The 26,566-nt window shown below is 39.2% G+C and overlaps 1 protein-coding gene across 1 annotated transcript in view; it reads left to right on the forward strand.

Annotated features, from left to right (window-relative positions):
• Positions 1 to 14,931, forward strand: part of NGLY1 (N-glycanase 1) — a gene marked incomplete at both ends in the record, with an annotated part of 29,097 nt that extends 14,166 nt beyond the window's left edge. The window contains 4 exons of the mRNA XM_081996486.1: positions 7,665 to 7,829; positions 8,771 to 8,959; positions 14,035 to 14,212; positions 14,756 to 14,931. Of these exons, the coding sequence (XP_081852612.1) occupies positions 7,665 to 7,829; positions 8,771 to 8,959; positions 14,035 to 14,212; positions 14,756 to 14,931 (708 nt within the window). The remainder of the gene's footprint in view (positions 1 to 7,664; positions 7,830 to 8,770; positions 8,960 to 14,034; positions 14,213 to 14,755) is intronic.
• Between the last annotated feature and the right edge of the window lie 11,635 nt (positions 14,932 to 26,566).

The following is a 26,566-nucleotide window of genomic DNA, read 5'->3' on the forward strand; positions in this document are numbered from 1 at the left end:
GATGTTGGGGGTACACTACAGCTGCTTTTTAACTATGTGGGCTACTTGAGGGCAGCTGAGCATTTTCCACATTCCAATAATGCTAAACTTGAAAACAATAGTATTTATAGTTACAAGAAATGTAAGCCTAATTTGTTTTCCATGACTTTTTACAAGCTCTAGGAAGCAGGAGGAATGATTCACAGGCTGTTTCCAAAACTTTCAAGAAGTAAAGCTTCTCGAACTCTCCATCAGTAGAGCTTTGGCTCAGAGCCACATATACTTTGTGGCTAATGTCCCCAAAACACATGGAGCCCTTTGCATTTCCATGTCCTGGTCACAGAACCCCAGTGCATTCAGCACCTCTCTGCTAAGCTTTTTCTACTCCCTGCTTGGGACAGGATGAACTTTTCTTGACTCGATATACTAGAATACCACAAAGCCTTGAACCACCTGTAAGGTTCCATTTTTGTCCCCTCTTCCTTCCAGGGCTAATTCCTGTGCATAGAAACTTTAATTCCTGTGACAGTATACAGCTGATGGCTTAATAAACAGTTTATGCCTTTTTAGAGGTCTGCTGTGGTTATAGCCACACACAAAGAGTGTGAAGAATTGAGCTGGACTCATGATTTCAAGCCCTGGCCTCAAATCTTTTATCAGTAATGAAAAATAAAAGTCACATAGCATTGTGGAGCACTGAGAAGGCTGACCACAGAGTAGCAAAATAAAAGGAAGTAAAGCATCAGAAATTCAAGTTGAAGAATACATGTGCTTTGTGCAGGTTTGTTGGAATTTAATGGTGTCCTCTCTGAGCATTGATCCCTTGCTGGCTGCAAAACTGATCTTGAGGTGCCCTTCTTCTGATCTACTGGCAATAGAAACCAGTCACCAGAGTCTTCTCCACCAGTTGTCCATAGGGAGAGATAACCTTGGAAATGAGGTGCTAGTAAATTGAAAAAATATTCTGACACGATTGATGGAATCAGGAAAGTATAAGCAACTGACTCACGGGCTGGCTTGCCTGACCTCCTTCTCACCTCAATGATGTCAACATAGGATCATGCTCTGTTTCGCTTACAGCATGAGAACTTACTAGAGAACTCCAGTAAAGAACTGCGTTGCCATCTCCAACAGATGGTGCTGCACATTGGCCTATTGGCCTGTCTCTTATTTTTTCCACATACTTTTCAGGACTGTGCAGCTCATGAGCTGACATGAGCACTTTTCTAACAGAAGGAATGGACAATTAAAAAACAAGTGTAAGGCAGAAGGCAATAAATGCACTTCCAAGACACTCTTCTGTTTCTTCTATCTTCCTTTCTCTACATGAGGAAAATCTTCTCTTTGCTGCATACTTTCCCTACTGCTTTCCAGTATTATTGAAGCTGTCTTGTGATTCTATTAGAACACTTTTGTCAGTCTTTTTGATGGTACCTTGTTTGAGGAACAACTTAACTCTTGTTTTCTACAAGCTGAATGATACTCATGCTCCCCTCCTCCTACACATACTTCATTTGCTCAGTAGCTGTTTAGAATGTTTGATTAATTTATTAAATTGATAACAAATTTAATCCCTGTAAGTAACTGCTCTTACTCCTTTTTTTTCTTTTGTCTGTTGTGGTTGGAATTGGATTTCAGGAACTTAGAGGCAGTTTGCCATCAGATTGCTAAAAGAACAATTTTTCTTTCTTACATTTGTCCTAGTCAAAAGGCCTTTCCTAAAGTGCATACTAAGGCAAAAATGCAGTGGGAGTCAGGGGGCCATTAAAAAGTTGCTGTCTTAGGATCTCCATGTCATAAAATGTCAATAAAAGGAAATGGCCTCAAGTTGCACCAGGGGAGGTTTAGATTAGATATTAGCAAAAATTTCTTCACCAAGAGAGTGGTCAAGCATTGGAACAGGCTGCCCAGGGAGGTGGTGGAGTCACCATCACTGGAAGTGTTCAAAAATTGTGTGGATGTGGCATTTCAGGACATGGTTTAGTGGGCATGGTGGTGTTGGGTTAACGGTTGGAGTTGATGATCTTGATTCTGTGATACTCAACAGCTCAACAGCTTCTGCGATCAATAGAGGGGTAAGGCAGCTCACCCCTAGAACTATAAAGACATTTTATAGCAGGTTTCCATTCCACTGCTCAGTCACAAGTCTCCATTTCACCGTATACCGTTTCCTTTGCTGCAACCTTTTCAGCAGATAACTGATGTAGTCAAAGGCCTCTGCTAACTTTCCCTTTTCCCATCGTGTCCTAGAGACTTGTTCCCCACTAGGAGGGATTATAATCCTGGTGTCTTTTGATGCAGAGCTCCAACGCTGCATCTTTCAAGCTCAGTTCTTCCAAGTTACAATTAAAGAGAAGCACAGTATGCAGTATACATTATCACTTATACTGCAATGTTAGTGAAAATGGAATCTAAGATACCATTATTGTGCTTTCCTGCATATGAGCAATGACTCTAGTCATTATTTCTCTGCATATCTGTCTGTTTAGTGGCCAAATGGAGATAACACAACAGTTCAAAGGTTGTCGAGTGACTGTTGCTGTTAAATGGAAGAGGCAAGGATAATTTAATCTGTTTAGGACACTATTTTACTTCTCAGAAATACTGTGTGTGTTTTATTTGGGTCAGGCATTCCCAAATGGGTGTGTAGCCTGTGGATTGCCAACCATCTGATGTCATTCTGTAGTACCGTATCACACTGACTACAAAGCTTTTCTTTACCCTGCTTTGTATAGGCACTGCTCTATTCCAGTCCATTATATGTTGCTTCTATAGAAAGTGAGGAGAGGACCCTGAACTTTCACTGCTTTCATTGGCAGTTGGAGGGTGGGCAGGGAAACAAATTATTTTTTTATTTGCTCCAGGCCCCATTTTTTGGTAGTGATTGTGAATGATTATAGCTACAGCCAGGTCAGGTCTTAAAATGAAAACTAGTAATTTAGGTTGAGTTGTGACCATGTCATGATGATTGATGTGAGATGAACCAGTATTCCTTGTTTAAAGGTCTGAAATTCAATTTCTACCCTCAAATTATCTGTTGCTTACCCAGCAGTAGATCCACTTAAATCACAGGTTATCCATCTCCCAAAGCACAGTTCTTCGGGAAGATTCAACAGCATAACTCACATATGATGCAGAACTGATATTAAAACTTCAGTTCATAACGCCTCTTCCTTCCTATTCGCTCTGTTGGCCAAAGAAAGGTGAGCATGTATGTAGAGGGTAATACCTTAAGAAAAAACAAAAGCAGGAAGTTTGAGCCATGACAGTTGATAATGGAGTTCTTGGAATCTGCTTCAGTACATGGGTGGTATTGATGACAATGTCATTCATAGGAAATGTTGTTACATGTTTTCCAGCACAGGCAGTGTTGATCTCTGCAGACTCTGAGCATTACGCATGTCTTACAGGCTGCTAGTATTTATATGCAAGAGTCTACTGGAGGTGTGGGGAGATGACAAGAATTAGTGTACTTGTACTCTTTACAGTTGAGGAACTTACTCATTTCTTGTATTGTGCATAAAAGGCCTGTCTTCTGAAACAGAAGCACTGTTGTGTTGAAGCACTGTTCTTAAGCAGGTTTTGGTTTTTTTTCCAGATACTGTTATGACAGCTGCAGAGCAAGGGCAACCAATTCTCAGTGTGGCATCACTGATTTCAGTGGTGATAACACCTGACACTGGGTTTCCCTACATCAAAGGGTCTCAAAGAAAATTGTAGATTGGTATTGATAACTTAGGGTAAGCCATACCAAACTTCCTCTGAGTTGGAGTGAGTTCTGTAGTACTGCATATGGATATCCAAAGTATAAGCAACTGTTAGACTCAGGAAGGCCTGGTGTTTCACAAGGAACTGCTGCAGTCACTGCTTGTCATCCATCAACACAAGCAGAGGTGTATTTCCCCCTTGCTGTGCTAGAACTGGTATTTATTCAGCTGGAATTTGTTCAGCTGGAGCTGTTTCTCATAATTTCTCTGTATCTGCTTTCCTTTATCCAGTTTCACATTGTTGTCTGGAACAAAAACCCTTCAAATGCCTCTCTTCTGATCCCTAATAGCAAAATTTTGTGGGGTCAGGACTCTTTTTGGGATAATTGGAATACTTATTGGCCTGAAGTTTCAGGTCCTAGTGGGCTGAGTGTGCATGCCTCGGGCAATCACCAAAATATTAAAAAAGATTATGTGTAATCATTTGCATACTCAATGTTGAACTTATTTTTCCAACCCTGTGCGGGTGTATCCACAGTTAAGGAAAAAGACTTCACGTATCAGCTCTATATATTTGATGGGAAAATCATGGAGACAAAACGCCAGCTTCTCAATGAATTTTTTGTAAATTGTGTATCAAAAAAATGCCCATAGTTTTATTTATGTGGACAAAGAAAGCTGTAAGCTCTTCAGAAGGGATAGGCAAGGAAGGAGAGGCAGTGGGGTAGCCCTGTATGTTAGGGAGTGTTTTGATTGTCTAGAGCTTAATGCTGGTGACGATAGGGTTGAGTGCTTATGGATAAGAATCACAGGGAAGGCCAACAAGGCAGATATCACAGTGGGAGTCTGTTGTAGACCACCCAACCAGGGAAAAGAGACAGATGAAATATTCTATAAGCAGCTGGGAGAAGTCTCACAATTGCTAGCGCTTGTTCTCATGGGGGACTTCAACTTAGAAGACATCAACAGATGTCTGCTGGAAATACAATACAGCAGAGAGGAAACAGTCTAGGACGTTCCTGGGGTGTGTGGAAGAGAACTTCCTGACACAGCTGGTGAGTGAGCCAACTAGGGAAGGCTCCCCGCTGGACCTGTTTTTTGTGAACAGAGAAGGACTTGTGGGTGATATGACATCTGGAGGCTGTCTTGGGCATAGTGATCACAAAATGACAAGAGTTTTCAATTCTTGGAGAAGTAAGGAAGCGTGTGAGCAAAACCCTTACCTTGGACTTCTGGAGGGCAGACTTCGGCGTGTTTAGGAGCCTGGTTGACAGAGTCCCTTGGGAGGCAGTCCTGAAGGGCAAAGAAGGAGTGCAGGAAGGCTGGATATTCTCAAGACGGAGAACTTAAAGGAGCAGGCTGTCCCCATGTGCCGAAAGATGAGCTGGTGGGGAAGAAGACTGGCCTGGCTGAACAGAGAGCTTTTATTGGAACTCAGGAAGAAAAAGAGTTTATGACCTTTGGAAGAAGGTGCAGGTTAACACAGAAGGATGACAAGGATGTCATGAGGTTATGCAGGGAGAAAGTGAGAAGGTCTAATGCCCAACTAGAACTTAATCTGGCTACTGCTGTAAAAGACGATAAAACATGTTTCTATAGATACATTAGCAACAAAAGGAGGCGTAAGGAGAATCTCCATCCTTTACTGGATGCGGGGAGGAAACATAGTGACAAAGGATGAGGAAAAGTCTGAGGTACTTAATGCTGCCTTTGCCCCAGTCTTTAATAGTAAGACCAGTTGTTTTCAGGGTTCCCAGCCCCTTGAGCTGGAATACAGGGGTGGGGAGCAGAATGAAGTCCCCATTATCCAAGGGGAAATGGTTGGCAATCTGCTAAACCACTTAGACACAAACAAGTCTATGGGCCTGGATGGAATCCACCCAAGGATACTGAGGAAGCTGGCAGAAGTGCTCACCAAGGCATTTTCCATCATTTATCAACAGTCCTGGCTAACTGGGGAAGTCCTAGTTGACTGGAGGTTAGCAAATGTGATGCATATCTGCAAGAAGGGCCAGAAGGAGGATCCAGGGAATTACAGGCCTGTCAGACGACCTCAGTGCTGGGGAAGGTTATAGAACAGATCATCTTGAGTGCCATCACGCAGCATGTATATGACAACCAGGTGATCAGGCCCAGTCAGCATGGATTTTATGAAAGGCAGGTCCTGCTTGACCAACCTGATCCTCTATGACAAGGTGACCCGCTTAGTGGATGAGGGAAAGGCTGTGGATGTTGTCTACCTGGACTTTAGTAAAGCCTTTGATACCATTTCCCACAGCATTCTCCTGGAGAAACTGGCTGCTCATGGCTTGAGTGGGTGTGCTCTTCTGGGTAAAAAACTGGCTGGATGGCTAGGCCCAGAGAGTTGTGGTAAATGGAGTTAAATCCAGTTGGTGGCTGGTCACAAGTGGTGTTCCCCAGAGCTCAGTACTGGGGCCAATTCTGTTTAATATCTTATCAATGATCTGGATGAGATGATTGAGTACACCCTCAGTAAGTTTGTAGATACCAAGTTGGGCATGAGTGTTGATCTGCTTGAAGGTGGAAAGGCTCTAGAGAGGGAACTGGACAGGCTAGATCGATGGGCTAAGGCCAGCTGTATGAGGTTTGACAAGGCCAAGTGCTGCGTCCTGCACTTGCATCACAACAACCCCATGCAATGCTACATGCTTGGGTAAAAGTGGCTGGAAAGCTGCCTGGTTGAAAAGGATAAGGGTGTTGGTCAACAGCCATCTGAATATAATCCAGCAGTGTGGCCAAGAAGGCCAACAGCATCCTGGCTCGTATCAGAAATAGTGCGGCCAGCAGGACTAGGGAGATGATTGTCTCCCTGTACTCAGCACTGGTGAGGCCGCACCTCAAATCCTGTGTTCTAGTTTTGGGCTCCTCACTACAGGAGAGACATTGAGATGCTGGAGTGTGTTCAAAGAAGGACAATGAAGCTGGTGAAGCATCTAGAGCAGGGTCGTAAGACTTGTGTCTTATGATGAGCAGCTGAGGGAACTGGGGTGGTTTAGCCTGGAGAAAAGGAGGCTGAGGGGAGACCTCATTGCTCTCTACAACTACCTGAAAGGAGGTTGCACTGAGATGGGTGTTGGTCTCTCCTCCCAAGTAACAAGTGATAGGACAAGAGGAAACAACCTCAAGTTGCGCCAGGGGAGGTTTAGATTGGATATTAGGAAAAATTTTTTCACCAAAGGGGTTGTCAAGCATTGGAACGGGCTGCCCAGGGAAGTGGTGGAGTCACCGTTCCTGGAGGTATTTAAAAGATGTGTAGATGTGGTGCTTAGGGACATTGTTTAGTGGTGGACTTGGCAGCGTTATGTTAACGGTTGGACTTGATGATCTTAAAGGTCTTTTCCAACCTAAACAATTGTATGTTTCTATGATTCTATGTGGCATATAATTCTTTTTCTTTTCCACTAGTTTACCTGGAAGCATAGGTGATAGTTTTTCTCAATTTTGTTTATGACAGAATCAGTCACTGTGAAATAACTCTTTCAGAGACCAAATGAATCTTCTGTTTGGGCTTAATCACAAAAACAAAACTGTTGTCAACCAAATCACTCCACCTTAGAGAAGTTTGACCCAATAGTTACGCTTGCTTTTTCTTTTCCCCAAATAATATCAAGAACAGCTATAGTACAGAATACATATGAATAGCTATAAAATATGTTATGCAAGTGTTTTATCATCCAAGCAAATGTATTAAAACATAGTGCAAACATCACTTTAAAAGAAATCTAAATAGTTAATACATGCAAGTGCACAGAAAAAGCACCACTGTTGAATAACCATGCAGTTATGACTGATTTATATTTGCATGTGTGGTATAAGATTAGCATTTCTAACAGTCAGCCTAGACTATAAATATTAGTCTGTTTTTTCAATTCTTTTTGCTATTGGTGTCACTCTAGAGCAGAACTACTAATACCTTTTTTCTGATTTTTTAACTTTTTTTCTTAAATGTATTTTCAGAGACAACAATATTTGTCAGAAAATAGAAAAAGAGAGCTCTTGGAAAGAACAATTGTGGAGCTTGTTGAATTTATTTCTCCTAAAACGCCTAAACCTGGAGAATATGGTGGAAGGACATCAGGTTCAATGGCTTGGCGAGTAGCCAGAGGTGAAGTTGGTCGAGAGGTATTTAACTCTTGCACTGGTGACCATCTTAGAGGTAGCTAATTAGAGGTTCTATGATTATGGTCTGCAGAGGAACAGCAGTTCATGGTAGGTAGTTCATGAACAGATTTAGTTCAAACAGTGAGACTTACAGAAACGTTAGGTGCAAGTTTGATGTGAATTCAGTAGAGGTCCACAAGTAATTTTTGAGGATTAATGTTGTTCTATTGATTCTAAAAATGTTTGGGAATCCTTGATCGAAAGTGTGTTTTGCTCTTACAAGTTAATAAAAAAAATACTTTATTTCCTTTTAATTAGTTACATTGTGATAGAACTAGAAAGTTTAAGGCAGTTGAAAACAGTTGGGGAAATCTTAAAGAATGTTTGTCTGTAGTATGAGTTACTATTGGTTAAAGCCTAAAATTAGGTTTTGACCAACTATTTTCGTTAAATCAACAGTGTGGGAGCAATTAGGATTGTGTAAGTGGAACAATCTCTTTAATAATAAGCTCAGTTGATATGAAAATCAATGTTTTTGACTATTTCTGAAAGCAAGATTTTATTTTTAATTATTTTATGCCAAAATACACTTTCCCAGAACCATAGCCATATTTAGCTTGAGCCAGCATGCAAATCTGGCTCTTACTTAAATTTTATTCTCTTACTTAAATTTTCTAGATTTATGTTATTTTTTTAATAATTTACTTCAAAAAGTAATTATGTGAAAATTTTAAAAATAAAATTAGTGCTCCCCTCTGGAAAAGGTGCAGGTCTACTGTAGGAAACAGGTTTAAAACTTTTGTTTTGCAGAAATGCTTTTTTCCATGACCTTTCTTAAAATTATTTTTTTTTAGTTGGCAGCAAGACTGAATTGAGAACCCATGGCATGCTGTTTAAAAGTATCATAATCTTACTGAAATGTATTGGGGAATGAAGGTGCTTGTATCTTTTGCCTTTTTCAGAAAAGAGAAGAAGTAATTTTTATTCCCTCTGAAAAAGAGAAGACATCGAAACTCTTCCACCTCATCTACAATATAGTAGAAGATAGTTATACACGGATTTCCAATAATAATGAAAAAATAACTGGCTGGGAAACAGGTGTTTGGAAGGCAGAGTCTATTTGGAGAAAGGTTGAAACAGATTGGAAAATGGTAAGGATAACAATTATTAAAAGCATAAAATCTACTGTAAAAGTATAACTCCAATAAAATAGAAAACCCTTGCCAATGTTTGGCATCAAAACCTCTCTTGGTGCCCACAGAATTTAGCTGATGTTAGTAAATGTTACTGTTAAACTTTAGGTAAGATTGCCAGATGATTGAAGAAATTGTAAATAAATTTATCTTGTCTTTCAGAAAGGATGACCAAATTCTCTGCAAATAGGTAAAATCCTTGCTAGAGCACCAAATTAAAAAAAAAAAAAAAAAGGCTTCCTTATGCTTTTGGACAAATGCACAATACTGTTTTATTGAAAAGCAGTACTTCTCTTCAAAGCAGATTTTTTATTTGTTTGTTTTGGAGAATAGCTTTATAATGTATCATATCTCTGATGCATAACCAAAGGAAGAAATCGTCATCCTAAGTGTTATAGTTGCATCTGCAAGAAGGCAAAACCTGTCAGTTATTCAGTTTACTCTATACCCTGCCCAGACTCCTTCCCATCTGTCAGGACACTGAGCAGCAGCAGAATCATATGCTCTATATCTAAGAGAACTGATGCCTGTAAAATGGGAGGGGGTCATTTACTAGCAAACAGCTTTTTCCGCAACAGCTACCAACTGTGGAACTGAGCATTCCTGTCAGGGACTATAGCATGTTACTGCTTTGTTCTCCTGTCATTTTACTAGTCTGAATGGTTCTCTGGCCAAACATTCGTCTAGCTTAGGAAATTGTTTGTTTCCCATTAATGGGAAATGGAGCTAAGTATATAACTGTCTTCTGAGGTTTTCTGTGCTGTGTCTATACGTAACTGACTTGCAAAATGCAATGGGGGAATAGCTTGGAGAGGTTATTCTACATAAAAGAGAATTAATAAGGGAAGAAACTGGAGAATAATATAAAAGATATTGCAAGAAACGTACTGTCTTTGCACTGAAACAAATTACAAGTTTGCTGTTCTGCTCAGCTCTACTAATCAGGTAAAACTGGGAGGGACCGATCTGTAAGGCCAAGCAAAAAGAGTTTACCCTTGTGTTCAACAGCACCTCAGTTTTTTCTAGATAAAGAATGAGAGGATGACATTGAGAAATTAGATGCTACAGATCCAGATATATCTCAGACTTGTTGTTAAAGCATGTTGGTTCTACAGGAATAGCATACTGCAGAAAGTCTGTGTATGAATCTAAAATTACTTTTTGTTGTGGGTTGTTTGTATTATGGGAGACAGCAGAGGGAAAGGTTGTTTGGGGTTTGCCTATTCATTTTCTAATGCCTCAGGTAGATCTGCAGGGTATGGATTTGGAGTTTAATTCAGCAGCTGTCCAGGAAACTTACCAGCCAAAGGAGCCTTCATAGAAGTATTTTGTTTATCATTTACTATGTGAAGAATGGAAAGGAATTTAAATATAAAAGCCACAGTAAAGGTAACTATAGGTATTAGCCCAGGAGTAACAGAAAAAAAAAAAATCAGTTACATATTTTGTCTTTGCAATGTTGTTGATCAAAATGATTCAGACAGATGATCATCTTGGCTGATCTGATAGTAGCCATCTCCATCGTATTTGTGTATCTTCTTGCTATTCAGTGTCACTTGACTTTATCGTACACAATTCAAACAGGTACAAAACACAAATTTAATCAGATTATTCAGAGATAACTTGGCATCCAGGGCTCAAACAAGCAGACCACAGCAGGTGACAGTAAGAATGTAAGAACTTGCAGATCTAAAATCCATTAGTTTCTAAAAGCTTGTTTTCCAGAAGAATTGTTCCAGTAAAAGAGAATTTGAATGAGGCTTTTTCTTTTTTTTTTTCCTTTCTCCTGAATTCAGACTTTTTTCAAATAATCCTGGAAAAAGAGTAGCCAGGTGTGAAAGTTAAAGGACAGTCAAAAAGACACAGAAGGAAACGTTAACTTCTGTTTTTCTGATTAAATGTTTGTATATTATAATGGAAGATGAGACAGGCTAATGTTTTAGTTTTTATCCTTAAAAGCCTATGTTTAGTGCACCTCAACCAAGTAGTAATTAATGGAGTGTTTTGGCTTCCTTACTGAAGTACAGCAATTCAGTAGGATCTGATCAAGGGAAATCTCTTGCTAGAACTAGCTGAGGTACTTTAAAAAATCATGTGGAGATCAGTACTTTCATGAACATCAAGATTATATTCACAGTCGTAAAGGATAATAAAAAATGTTTTTACAAATATATTAACAACAAGAAGAGAGGCAAGGAGAATCTCCATCCCCTACTGGATATGGCGGGGAACATTGTCTCCAAGGACGAGGACAAGGCTGAGGTACTTAATGCCTTCTTCGCCTCAGTCTTTAATAGCCACTCCAGGTATCCACAGGATATTCAGCCCCCTGAGCTGGAAGACAGGGATGGAGAGCACAATGTACTCCTCATAATCCAGGAGGAAGCAGTCAAGGACATGCTAAGCCACCTGGACATCCACAAGTCTATGGGGCCTGATGGGATCCACCCGAGAGTACTGAGAGAGCTGGCGGAGGAGCTTGCCAAGCCACTCTCCATCGTTTATCAGCAGTCCTGGTTAACAGGGGAGGTCCCAGAAGACTGGAGGCTTGCCAATGTGACGCCCGTCTACAAGAAAGGCCGGAAGGAGGATCCTGGGAACTACAGGCCTGTCAGCCTGACCTCTGTGCCGGGGAAGATTATGGAGCGGTTGGTTTTGAGAGTGCTCACAGGGCATCTGCAGAACAGCCAAAGGATCAGGCCCAGCCAGCATGGGTTCATGAAAGGCAGGTCCTGCTTGACCAACCTGATCTCCTTCTATGACCAGGTGACCCGCCTAGTGGATGAGGGAAAGGCTGTGGACGTTGTCTACCTGGACTTTAGTAAAGCCTTTGACAGCGTCTCCCACAGCATTCTCCTGGAGAAACTGGCGGCTCGAGGCTTAGACGGGTTTACTCTTCGCTGGGTGAGGAACTGGCTGGATGGCCGAGGCCAGAGAGTTGTGGTGAATGGCGTTAAATCCGGCTGGCGGCCGGTCACGAGTGGTGTTCCCCAGGGCTCGGTTCTGGGACCAGTCTTGTTCAATATCTTTATAGATGATCTGGATGAGGGAATCGAGTGCTCCCTCAGTAAGTTTGCAGATGACACCAAGCTGAGTGGGAGTGTTGATCTGCTGGAGGGTAGGAGGGCTCTGCAGAGGGATCTGGACAGGCTGGATCGATGGGCAGAGGCCAACTGTATGAGGTTTAATAAGGCCAAGTGCAGGGTCCTGCACTTTGGCCACAACAACCCCATGCAATGCTACAGGCTTGGGGAGGAGTGGCTGGAGAGCAGCCCGGCGGAAAGGGACCTGGGGGTGCTGGTTGACAGCCGGCTGAATATGAGCCGGCAGTGTGCCCAGGTGGCCAAGAAGGCCAACAGCGTCCTGGCCTGTATCAGGAATAGTGTGGCCAGCAGGAGCAGGGAAGTGATTGTGCCCCTGTACTCGTCACTGGTGAGGCCGCACCTTGAATACTGTGTTCAGTTTTGGGCCCCTCACTACAAGAAGGATGTTGAGGTGCTGGAGCGTGTCCAGAGAAGGGCAACGAAGCTGGTGAGGGGTCTGGAGCACATGTCATATGAGGAGCGGCTGAGGGAACTGGGGTTATTCAGTCTGGAGAAGAGGAGGCTGAGGGGAGACCTTATCGCTCTCTACAACTACCTGAAAGGGGGTTGTGGCGATGAGGGTGTTGGTCTCTTCTCCCAAGTAACTAGTGATAGGACAAGAGGAAATGGCCTCAAGTTGCGCCAGGGGAGGTTTAGATTGGATATTAGGAAAAATTTCTTCACTGAGAGGGTGGTCAGGCATTGGAACAGGCTGCCCAGGGAGGTGGTGGAGTCGCCATCCCTGGAAGTGTTCAAAAAACGTGTGGATGTGGCGCTTCAGGACATGGTTTAGGGGACATGGTGGTTCTGGATTAATGGTTGGACTTGATGATCTTAAAGGTCCTTTCCAACCTAGTGATTCTGTGATTCTGTGAAAGCAGGTTAAATTGTTACATTTTCATAGGTGATCTTCAGTGTAACACCTCACACCTTTGAAGTTTTTCTGCTTTCTTAAACATGAGAATTAACATTTTTATGCCTGGTGCATAATGACACTAAAATTCTGTTTTATAGTCTGTCAATGACATTTTTGTATTAGGGTGGGATCTTTAGTAAAACATACTACTGTGTTTTATTAACATTTTATTCAGTGTTGTTCTTTCCAGATTAAAAATTAAAGAGCTGTCTAAGTCCATTCAGTATGACATTAATCAGAAGCCTGGACATGACAGAATTCTGATAAGTTTTCTTAACTAGGGATTCTGAAAGGATCATGACAGTTTTGACTCTTTGATCTGTAATGTCTGTTGTCTTGGTTTGCTGATAATAGCTGCTAGACTCTAAAGGACCATCAGACGCTTATTAAAGAATTTTTATGAGGGTTCATAGTAACTTTAATGAACGTTAACATACAGGCTTGACTATTCACCCAGGTGAATTTTAGAACAGCATTGGGACTACATTAAATTATGCCAATCTCTAACAGTTCAAATAATGTTAATACAGAATTTATATACAGCTAGCATGTATGATTTGCTTTAACCAAGACATGTCAAGTCCTAGGAAAAGTGGTGTGCAGCCAGCAGCCACATCTGAAGAATCCAAAATACTGATTACACAGTTTTCTTCATCAGCAATACTGAACAACCAAAATGAACAACCAAAGTGTGTGGGCCAGTGCGTTTATATAAAAAACAGAAGTCTGCTCTTTTTTTTAAATAATAACCTTAGGTATTTTTGTGGCTTAAACTTTATCAAGCACATTAAAATAGATTAGTGTTCCCTAGTGAAGGACTATGAACATGTACAATTTCCTAACTGTGGAATAGATTTAAGGATTCGGAATGATATATACAAAATTGTACTGTGTACAGTTTTAAAGGTTCAGAGACTTGATCAAGAATGAAAGTGTGCTATCTTAAGATTTTATGTCCTTGTTACAATGATTAATTAGATGTGTGTTGATCATCTCAGTTTTTGATGTGCTGACTATGTCTTCTTTCCGTTTAGGTTTATTTAGCTCGAAAAGAGGGGTCATCCTCTGCTTACATCAGCTGGAAGTTTGAGTGCAAGTCAGTCAGTCTAAAAATAGATAACATTTCAGTTAGGACAAGCAGTCAGACATTTCAGAGTGGAAGAATAAAGTGGAGACTTTGCTCTCCAACAGCAGAAATTGCTCTGATAGGAGGTAAGTGTGTAATATAAATAATGAATTATTTCATGCAGCAAAGGTGTAATTGGGAATAAATAGTTTATATGGGGAGAGCATTGTGCAAATATTAAAAACGAAATGCAAATGCCTTTTTTACTCTTCCAACTCAGTCTTTCTTAGCAAGGTCAAGAAAATACTGTGCTTTTAATCAAAATTGGTACAAAAAGCTGGTGCAAAACCCAGTTTAATTAACATACACAGCCCTACCTGCAACAGAGCAGGGTCAGGAAGAACAGAGAGTGGATACAAGATAGTTGTGTGTTTTACTAGGAAGGACAGATGCTTCTGTGTGTGGTGACGTCAGCCTTGACGAGGTCCTCAGAGCACGAGCACTAAACGAATAATAAGTAAAAATTTGCAGCTTTTTTTTTTCCTGCCTCTCATTGACAGATGGATTTGAGTAGTTGCAACTGAGATCTTTAAATATTCATTAGAACTTACCTTTTTTAACACGCATTCTAGCATTATATACTGTCTGGAGCAGTGACTTACTTAATTGTTTATCTTTTCCTCCAATAGATAAAAATCTTTGCTCCTATTCAGATTTTTCTGGTGCAACAGAAGTTATGTTGGAAGCAACTCTAAATGGAGGGGATGGTGAAGCTGCATGGCAACACACACAGCTGTTTAGAGAGAGCTTAACAGGATGTGGAGAAAATTGCTTGGAGATAATTATAAAACTCAGCGACCCCTGAGAACCTGAACTGAAGAGATGTTCTTTGGATTCCTTGAAAACGTTATACCATGGATACAAGATGAAGATTTGTTTGGCAGTTCCTGTTCATCCTTCTTGCAGCTTATTTCCTGTTTCACTTCTTCCATTTAGCCAACTTGAAACTGCACGTGTATTGAATAGGTAAACATCACAATGAAAACCACTTTAAAAACAAACACCAAAATTAAGGGATTGAATCATTAAATACCTTTTTCTTAAACTATATGATGAAAAAGAAACAGTTTTTAGGAAGCAAAACATGATCATGAGAGCACAGAGCAATTGTAATGGATTTTAATTTGGAATTTTGGGGTTGGCTTGCTGGGGTTTTTTTTATAATCCACTCCTTGGAAAAACAGTTTGAATTCCATTTTCCAATTACAACAGATGCTTGTGATGATTTTATAATATTTTAAAGAATAATAGAAGACTTAGACATTTCAAAAGAAAAATATGACTGGGTAATAACTAGAAGAGCTGAAATTAATATAAATTTTGAGGCAATCTTGAAATGATCTTGTTAGATATCTGAGTATTAAGCTTGCATTTAATAACTAGAAATGTTTGGAAATATGATGGTGTGCTAGGAAAATAAACTAATTTTGAAATAAGTGTTCATTATGTACCTAAAATTGTCATGGGTATTATATGAAATTGGGATTTAAAACTGAGCAACATCAGAATTTTTTTTTCTATGAAAAAATAGATTATTCATTATAAATACTTTATAATGATATAAATTCAGATTTGCCCACTTTTTAAAAGAATTACTAAGCATGTAGGTTGAAATCACTTTACAAGCTATTGTCTTGAGTTGCTTTGAATACTATTCCCAAATTTGCTGTAAAAGTATACACAAATTTTCTGTTCATTAATGCAGTGTTTAAATTTCTTTTTATTGAATATAATAAAAACTGCCACCCAGGAGATTTCAGATGTAGCAGTGCTGTGAATAAAGTATGGAGTGAATGTTCAGATTAGGTAGTCTTTATCAGAGAAATCGAGGAAGGCTATGGCTGGATTGTGCAAGAAATTTTCTATTATAGGACTATAATGCAAAGTTCAAATGATAGTTTTATTTTAACATAAGTGAAAATTAGGAATGATGTTCTCAAGATCAGTGTTTTTAAAGTTTTTATTCCTTGTTCTGGCCCTTCCAACCACTGTATTGATTTGAAATGATTGTCAAAAATAATTTTCGTTGAAATAAATGTTTGCTGACCTTTCAACAAACCCAAGCAAATATAAGACTGTTCAGATTTTATTAGGAAAATGCATATGCACAGTGAACGTAGACATCAAAATTATGCCACAGACATCTTAGAAAGTAGTAGATTATGTCAGTTTGGGAGTGACAGAATGATGTATGATGGATTATATACTTTGCTTCAGAATATAAATTGACAGTTTATGAGGGAGATTAGAAAGAAATAGTCTCACTTATTTAATACAGGACAACACAGCAGCAGGGAACTGTATGGAAGGGTGTTAATCGACGCTTGACTAATGCAAATTCATAAATTGAATTTGCCAGTCTCCATTCAAAACTCCTTCTGTATTTAGTTTCAGCTAAATGCTAGTTCTGAAATTTGAGTGGGAACCCAACAGAAAAGTATTTTAGTCTAATCTGTATACTATGTTGGAAGAAAAAAGGCATAAAAAGAAGACTTACTGACACCAATCAACAAAAATATTTCCTCTTCATAATTTTGATAGCTGTAGAAGAATCTGCTTTAAGACAGAAATTATTCCTTGCATCTTATTACATAAAATAGAGGACTATGAGGATTTGCAGAACAGCTTAACTGCATTTGATAATTTGAAAGCAGAAGGCAGAATAAATTTAAAAGTAATAAGATAAAAGTAACTTTCCCACAATTTTGGCCAGAATCTCTGGGGGAAGAGTAGTAGCTGCAGATAACTTAAAGTCATCCACTCAAACTGGAGTAGTTGAAGTCCATTATTAAAATATTTGAATGAAATAAAAAGATGGAAAATGCCTCGTCAATCTAATTAATCAAGAAGTACTTATGTATTTGTAAGATCACATGCAAGGAATAAAAGTTTTATTTTAGGAAAGAATTAATGAGTGAAAAAACTCAGACTGAATAGAACTAATCTGAAAAAGTTAAATGGAACTCCTTCAGGTGTCTTTTGGAGTATCCTATAAACAGTGAACACTTTGAATCTCTTCATGCATAAGCTGTTTTAAAGGCACTAATTTCCTCTGTTGTTCTCTATTTCCGTGCAACTCTTAATAAATTTTTAATTATTTTTTGAAACCAGAGGTAATTCCTCATCAGTAGTAGCTTAATAATAGTTTACGGTATCCTGAAATTGCAGTATTATATGGTGGAAAGATCTGTGCTGCAATGTGCTCTAAAAGTATGGGTATTTTAAGTTATGCTGGCAATGATGATGCTGGTTGAGTTGTAGCAAATTTTGATCAGGGCATATGTAGCTAACAGTCAGTGCTTACTCAGCTACTTAGAAGTTTGAGGAGGGAGAGGTTAAACTGGGAAAGAAAAAATACTGTTGACTAGAAATGTATTGCTTAATGTCAACGTAGGTAACACGAGCAATGTTTTCTAGAATCTGATTTAGTCTGGTGCATTTTCAAGAATTACTAGCTCTCCAGTGTGCCATGGGTGCCTTCCCAAGCTGCACTGAGATGTAACAGTGAAATCTTTTCAAATCAAATTTTACATAAATATTATACTATCCAGTTAATGCTTGCAAACTAATTTTGGAGTGCATGGTTTCCAACAGAACTGTGTGAGAGCCTGTGCACAGAAGTCCTCCTTTCAGACAAGCATTTGTTGTACGCACTGTTGTCTCTTTGCAGTCGATCATACAGCTGTTCATTTCTTCATATCCTGTTTTGACTCTGAATGCTGCGTGCAGAATGGCAACCACTAGTGGCAACCCACAAAATTGTAGTAATTTCCTACACCCCAGGAAGTGGCTGGGAAAATGTATCTTTAAAACATATGAAGGAAGCCCCCTTGTAGGCAATGTAGAGAGAAAGCACAGGTACGCAGGAATCAAGCAAACTTCATTATAAATTATATACTTGCACTGAGAAATGCATCTCGTATGATCCTGTGTGATAATCTGTCGCCTCTACTCATCAGTTATCCACAGAAGATTGTTCACGTATAGTGGCTTAGACATGAGATATAATTCCTATTATGTGCAACATCAGGAAATGTAGAACACTAAAAATAAAGTGTGTTTGTCTCCATAGCACAGTGGAATGAAAACAGATGGTAGGCAGCACATATGGCTGCCAGAAGCTGGGAACACCCGTTTGCAGAGTTCTTGCAGCTCAAAACAAAACAAGCCAAAACAAAGCAGCTCCAAGGTGGCAGAGATTGTTCCAGGCAGATATCAGGATGTCTATCCTCCACGCCCACACTCCCCATCTCTTTACCTTTGGTTGCTTAAGCTAGAAATGGAAGTATACTACCAGTTAAGAATTTGCTGTACCTTCTTAGTATTTGTCAAAACTTAGCATTTGTTAAGTACAGACATTATTTAAAATAAATCTCTCATTTCCACCATAGGTTCAAACCTCTGGTTTTGGACAAAATTTAAGATTTTGTCAGTGTTCTGTAAGCAATTCAACAACTTAAAAAATGTGTCAGTGTTGAAAGAACTTCTGTGTCATTGCTTCATATCATATGGAGGGTCAAGAAGCAAATTACAGACAGGTGGCTTCCTTAAACACAGTTGGTAGAATAGACCTGGGCCCTATCTATACTTTGAATATTTTTTAGAAGTTATTCAACATTAATGGCAGTAGTTCAGCTTACTTTGTGCTAGCTTTTAAGGTTCTTTTGTGGGGTACTATCATTGCCAGCAATGCTTTATGCCTTGCAGCTTTCACTCAAGGGGGCAAGTGAAAAGGGGCAGCGGGGTGCCCAGGCAGTGCCGCCGCAGCCTGCGCAGGGAGCATCGGTCGGTGTCAGGCTGTAGTTTTTTTATTTTTTTGTGCGAGGGAAGGTTTAGACTGGATATTAGAAAATATTTCTGTACGGAGAGAGTGGTCAAACATTGGAACAGGCTGCCCAGAGAGGTGGTGGAGTCACCATCACTGGAAGTGTTCAAAAACATGTAGACGTGGCACTTCGGGACATGGTTTAGTGGGCATGGTGGTGTTGGGTTGATGGTTGGACTTGATGATCTTAAAGGTCTTTTTCAACCTTAATGATTCTGTGATTATGGCTTCCCTAAACAATTAGCAGTGATCTTATGTTTACTGATCGTTGGTCACACAGTGTTGTCAATATGGATGGAATGAAAGAGTAATATCGCTAACGTGTGGGATAAGATTATGTGCTTTATGCTAATCTTGAGTATTTAACCCAAGCAGAAAGACAGTAAAAAGTAAAAAAAAAAAATTATAGGTTGATACAGTTTCTTCTTCCCTGAAGTTATTCATTTCAGGAGTAGAATTTTGAGACCTCCCATCCTTCATGCAGCACTTAAGAATGGCCAAGTAACAAGCCAAACAGCCTCAAATATCTGTATTTTAGGTGTACAGATATTATGAAATGTGTAAGGGTCTAAATGTAACTGTCTACCTGTCTGAATAAGAGAACAGGGTTTTTTGTCCTTTGTTTAGTTTTTATGTTTATTCTTAGGCTTTTTTTTAATGGTAAGCTTTGTAATTAGGCTATTAGCTTTGTTTATGAGTAGCCTGCTTTGGTTTCTGCAGCTGTATCTTTTTCTATAGGCTCCATCTAATTTGAAATACATTTTAATTTGCCTTTAACTTATATAGAGAATTGCAACTGGATGGTAAATATACTATGACAAAAAATTGAGTTAGTTTCTTTACTTTTATTTTGTAATAGGAGACAAAAGGGATAGATTAAAAATATTCAAACTCAGAAAAAAAAAGCAATAATAATTAAAACTGATGACACCCAGAAACCAACAAAAATACCAGGACTTAAGAAAATTTAATGGAGAAAGAAAATGTAATGGACTACATAAGGTAGTGCTGGCAAAAGTAACTTCCATGACTGACCCTGGTTTTGAGACATTTTTCTAGGTGCTCATTTATATTTAGGTCACTTGAAAAGAAGAAAAACGCTCAGAGTAGCGAACAGCTTTTTTGAAAAGCAGTCTAAGATATAAGGAATAACCATTTTTAAACATCTTTTATTTTTACTAGTCTAAGCTATAGAAATAATTTTAAACTTAACAAGAAGCTCCTACTGCTTGATACAGATTAATTTCTTTCTTTGTTCCAGTGAATAATCTGGGTCTTTGATTTTAGAAAAGGTGAGTTTTGTGACATATTGTAACCAAGAGTTTTAAGAGCATACTATCTGTAATGATTATGAGATTTCAGTGTGTCATTGAGCACCTACAGAGACTTAAAGGACCGAGTCTTAAGTACTGGCTAGCTATGACCTTCTGTTAGAGATCTTATAAATGGGGGGAAAAGATTATTTCACTATGCATTTTGATTGTCAAGTTTCAGTGTATATTCTGTTAATTTGATCCTTTTATTACATAATGTTATGTGTTATTTCATATCCTTGGACCTTCAGTAATATAATGTATGTCTCCCATATCCTTGAAGTCCCAGGGGAACATACTTTCCCCCCAGAAAATCATCAGCTAGCAGTTTACCTCTGTCACAATCAGGAGGAAATGCTGGACTGACTTTAGATAAGCACTTTGGATAACAATATACAGACTCCCTTGTGAAACGGTCATAAGGAAACCAGCTGACGTAAGAAAATGAAGACATCCAAGAGCAACATTTAAGCAAACTCTTAGTAAAATAGAGGGTACAGTTGATCACAGCCTCTTAGAGCAGATGGAAACAGCAGCAAAGTACAGAATGGAGAGAGAGAGACTCGCTTCTTCCCCCTGCATTACCATTGTGATGAGAAAGACAGAAGGTAATGTAACATATGCATGTCCATGCTTGCATTATATCAAAAGTCAAAATAATGTAGTTAAACTGCAGCGTTTGCTTTTAGCCAAAGCTTGAGGGAAATATATGGTATATTAAAAAGAAAGTTCACCACTGGCAAAAAGATGTAAAACTTTATTGGCCAAAAGGGAAGTGCCTGTTTGTGGGCTGCATTGACAATTCTGGGGCTGTTCTGGTTTGGTTTAGTAAGAAGCATGCTCCAAACTGGTTTTGATTTGCGTGTTTTCTTTTGTTAGGTTGTTTGGGTAGGAGTTTCTGCCTAAGTATACTTACTGATTTCCATGATGTTAGCAATGATGGTTTCAAAGAAAATAGGCCAACCCCCCCCCCCCCCCAAAAAAAACCCAACAGATTGGAATTTTAAAAAAACACAACTCCACAGTGGAGGTAGCAGCACAAACAGGAAGTATTAGAGGCTGCGGTTTAATTTTGGCACTTGAGGATAGAAAAAAGTAAGGTCAGGTTAATGCTGATAATTTAATGACAAATTTGCATCGTTTGGGGGTTTGTTTAGCAAACTAAGCTAATTGTTTCATTTTTTTATAAATCAAATCTTTTTTGAAAGTAAGTATTACCATCATCGAACCTTACAAAGGCAAACAGGGCCTTAAGCAAGTTCTTGCTTAAGAGTCAGAACTATGTATGAACTGCCTATATAAGAAGTCATCTCAGACCCTGACAATGTTGTTAGTGGTATCAGTTATTTCTCTACTTCAAAGTCAGTATTTGATTTTTTTTTTTAATATAAATACATTTGATTTTTTTTTAACAAGGGTGAAAACGCAGGGTTCACGTTCAGTACAACAGACATTTCAATTTTTCTTGACTATGCACTGTGACTAGCTATATTCTGCAATTTTATTTTATAGCTTTGTTTCAGGTTTTTAAGGCTTGCCAGTAATTCGTATTTGTACACTAGTGTATTTCTGAAAAAGAATTAATGAATGACAGAAAGATAGGAAGAACTGGGCATTCATCCAGTCCCAACAAATAAATAACCTTCTGGAGACACAAGAAGATTTACATGCGTTTCTGGCCCACAGAAACTAAATCCATGGTAGGAAACGGACATTAAAGAGAAACAAGCACTTGCCAGAGTATGTTTACCTTTTTTCAACTTTGTGTTGCATTTATTTCACAGACAGGACTGATTACCAGTCATGTGAGGAAACTCAGCCTTTTGCAAATATTCAGTGGAAAAAACAAAGTCCGTTTCTGAACAGAGCATGGAGGCAACATGTATGCTAGTGAAAGTGTGGTTGAAAGATTGTGTACTGTGAAAAAAGAGAAAAGGAAATAATATAATTCATTTTTAAAGAACAGGAGATTTACTGGCGTGTGATAACAAATTCAGTGGAAATCAACTAGAACCTATATACTCCAAGAATTGAACACTAAATCCACAACTGGGGAATATTTTATTGAAAAAGTTGTGTGCAAGAGGCACTCCAGTCATGTAGTGTTACTTGTGAGTCAAGCAGGAGTCGCCACTAGCAGCACCGATCAGTGGATTTTGTATTTAATACGTATTAGAATGAGAAAACCAGGACAGTTACATAGGATTAGTTCTATTAGTAATAAGATGGATGTATTCTACAGTGCAGCATAATCAGATGCTTTGGCCATCTTTTGGAAGATTCCCTTGATTAACATGTGATATCAATTACCTTCTGGGGTAACCCTCTCTATTGTCTTCACTGTTGAAAGTCTTTCCAAATTTCCCTTCTCCTAAACTAGTTGTTTTCATCCTCTGAAGCAGCCTCTGCAGGAGAGATCAAGGCAACTTTCCAGTGAGTCACAGGTAAGATATGGAGGCTTCCACACCATCCCTGGATTCTCTCTTTCTTGCTTCCCCTGTGTATGGCAGGCTGACAGCCCAGCCCCACACAGCCTCCATGCATTCTCCAGCTCAGGATAGCTGCTTCTCTGGTGCACAGTGGAAAGGAAGCCGTGAGGATGATGGTACCATAGTCTGCTGGGTGAGTTCCTTGAATGTGGTCCTCTAAATCTGCCACAGCCTTCATTGTTGGGAGATTCTGTCCACCTCCTTTGCATCATTTTAGTTCCTACCTACTTTTTGTCACCCTCACACCCATGGTATATTCACAGGACAACTGAATCCTCAGCCTGTATCATTGCAGTATCGCGTCCTTCAGTAATCATCCCTCACTGGTATCCTCCTGTGCTCCTAGCATCGTTCCTCTTCCCAGCAGGTCTACTGGCCATCAAGGGCAGCCCGCTGCAGGCCTGGTAACATAGGCCTTTCCTCACATCTTTTTGAGATTCATTATCATCCAGGAGCCTGAGAGGTGAAGGAGGTGGTGTAAGGGGCCCACAAAGCAGGGGAAAGAGAAGCAGCAGTTGTTCTATAGGAAGGACATTAAGACCAACATTAGAACCTAATGTTCTTCTATGTTTATGCATATAGTTCAAAAGGGTAATGATGCTCCTGACCAAATTAAATCAGCAGGTTTTACTTCTTGGGAAAATTGTTCTTCACACCTTGTAGAAACATTATGGAAGAACAGCTGTAGGAATTGCACTGGAAACCCAAAGAACTGCGTGAAGCATTATATGTTATGTTTGCTTGCTATGCTACAGATACCTGTTGTAAGGATATGAATGCTGTTAAACTTTCAATTTAACTCCAGAGGATGACCCAAACAAATACTGAATTGAGAATAATATTTTTATTTCATGTCATTTTGAAGGATCAACTATGGCTTTTTATAATCTGCAAAGACCTGTAGGCGTAAAAATGCAAAGCACAGCATCCAACCTATTAACATGCTAATTCATTTAGAGGGAATTTTAAAAGTAGTTTCAGCTATTATAGTATTTGCATCTTCATGCTACCCTGTTACAGAACCTGTTAAGCAAGCCGAGTCCCTGGCGTAGTTAACAACCCTGGAGGGAGCACCAACCTTATGGATCATGGGATATCCCATCATGAACAGCATGGGAGGAGCATAGATAAGGGTGGGATGACAGGTGCTGAAATCCTTGTTCTGCTCAGGAAATGCAGTATTTCATATCTGGTCATAAATCAGCAGAGAAGATTAAAACATTAAACGGAAGCTGGAGGGAGGTGTGGGAGCACTATCTTCTGTGTGTGCACTCCATGGGAGTATGTCTATTGTACTGCGTTGCTTGGGAGTGCCGTGTGCTGCGCCGCCCTACGGAGACGTTTGGCTTTGTGGCTAAAAGCAGTCACGCTGGTTTGGTGAAGCAACTTAGAGCTGGAGCATGTGCCTTGGGTTGTGTTTGATTGCTGTAGCTTGTGCTGCGTTGCCATGGGTTGGTTAACGTGCCTGCCCATATGGCCTGTAACTGTGCTCTGTCTTTATGGTGATCTGAGAGTTGGCACGGTTTCTGCTTTGCTGTACTTTAACAAAAACTATCAGAGCTCTCTTCAAGTCTGCACAGCAACTCAAAATTAATAGCTTTCATTCAGGAACAGGCTGCCCAGAGAGGTGGTGGAGTCACCATCACAGGAAGTATTCAAAAAAAGCGTGGACATGGCACTTCGGGACATGGTTTAATGGGCATGGTGGTGTTGGGTTGATGGTTGGACTTGATGATCTTAAAGGTCTTTTTCAACCTTAATGATTCTGTGATTCTGTGATTTGTGAGTATGGATGTTCTGATTAGAAAGCTGAGGAAAACTTCACGTTTTATTTTGAGAATTAAATGTCACAAAGAACAGTACGTATGTAATTGATCTCTTTAACTATTTTGTGACTTCAAGTAATTTAATTGTGCTTTCAGTCTTTATGCTAGTGTGCTCTTTCATCATCATTGGTCATGTCCCAGATAACTGAGTCCAGAATATTTTGAGAGAAATGATAGAAAATAATGAGCAACGGGAAAAAACACGTTAGCAAACCTAAGGAATTCACGTGCATGCCTTTAGAACTAACAGGTGCCTTTGCAATAAACTGAGGGTAAGATGTAAAGTAAAAAAGGAGCTTCTGTGCTTCCCTATCACGAGTCATGAGATAAATGAACTCAGTAGAAAAATATCATGTTTCAGTAGAGTGTCCAATATGCCTCAAAAGGTACAGGAACATAGAAGAACCTGTAAGAATATCTCTGTCTTTGGGTATAGAGCTAACTTTAGAACTCATTACAAGGTAAGTGGGATTTTGTGTCAAATAAATTTTCCAAAAATACTAGAAAAATATTGGCACATAAATTGCATTTTCTAACTTTCAAAGAGAAGTAAGGGGAAGGAAAATGTTGAATGGGACAGAAACTGATACTGTGTTGCAAATTTCTAGATAACATATATTGCCTTTTCAAGAAAATCTGACAAATCCATTGCATTTACTACCCGGAAATAAAAGAATGTGGGCAGCAGTAACAGCCGAGGTAAAAGAAACCACATTACTTCCAGATAAATTTAAAGAGCTATCCCACTCTTCAAAGGCTTTCTGGTATAAAAGCTTCCAGCAGAAAAGCATGTGTGGAATAACAAAGCTCAATAAAAATGAACTAACTAAAAAAGAAGGTGAGTTGTTATTACAACAATTCTATAGCAGAATGGTAACAACTTTGGCATGAGTTTACTATGAGACACAGTACAAGAAAATGTATTCTCTCTAGCTGTTGTATAACACAGTGTATCACTAAGTTGTTCTTTGCTAAATTATTTTTGAAAGAATGTGGGGTATGATTATTGTATAAGTTAATTGATTTGTTGCAAAAATAGATATGCTGGCTTTTTTCATACTGAGGTCTGTCAGTAAGGTAAAACATATGGTACCTTTTTTGAAAGTTCTTTGCTTCATAGTTTGCAAGAAATGCAGGAGTATTCTAAAAGAACTGCATTGAAGAAGAACATTTTTCTTTACTGTACTACAAGTTAAATGCACAGTAGATTTCAAAAAGAAATGTATAAAATAATGAGGACTACTGCTTCCATATTCTTTAGGTTAAAAAAACCCACAGGTATGCATATATCAAACCATGTTACTTTTAACACAACATGTAGATGAAAAACTTTCTTCTAGAGTATTAAGATTAATTCACTAACTATTAAAGCACATATATTCAAAGTGATTCAAAAGATTGTTTTCCTTCCTCACAGGTGACAGCCAGGAATCCTAAATCTAAGAAAGAAATGCTGTGATAAGGATTCAGCTTTCTGAGGTGCTCAGGAAAGGAGATGTGCTCTTGGAATCCATGCTGCACTGAAGATGAGCTAGGCTGAGATTCACAAATTCTAATACACATGTACCATAATAAAGTGCTGCCTGAGTAATTCCTGAGTAGTCAACACATTGTCCTGACCAATACTGAAAGCTGTTGCTACTGCAACTTCTGCTACCTCTACTGACAGTGGCTGCAGTCATAGTGAGCAAGATGCATATAAGAACCACTGGTCTGGACGGTTTTACTTCAACTAAAGACTGAGGTAATGTGTTCTTATTTCTCTTTAAGAAAAACAGGAGGGCAATAAGGAGCATGAAGAATCTACACAGGTAAGTGAGAGCAATATGAAGTTGGTAGGGGAAAGAGAAGATAAGCATTATTAGTTGGGTAAAAATAGAACAGGAGACCATAACCTAAACATAAAAACATATTTGATTTGTTGCATTTGGTACTTTATTTACCCGTTCTCCTAATAAATACAGCAATAATAAAATGCTAAGCAGAA

Source organism: Phaethon aethereus, assembly GCF_964289735.1.
Source record: "Phaethon aethereus genome assembly, chromosome: 2".
In the NCBI taxonomy this organism is placed as follows: domain Eukaryota; kingdom Metazoa; phylum Chordata; class Aves; order Phaethontiformes; family Phaethontidae; genus Phaethon; species Phaethon aethereus.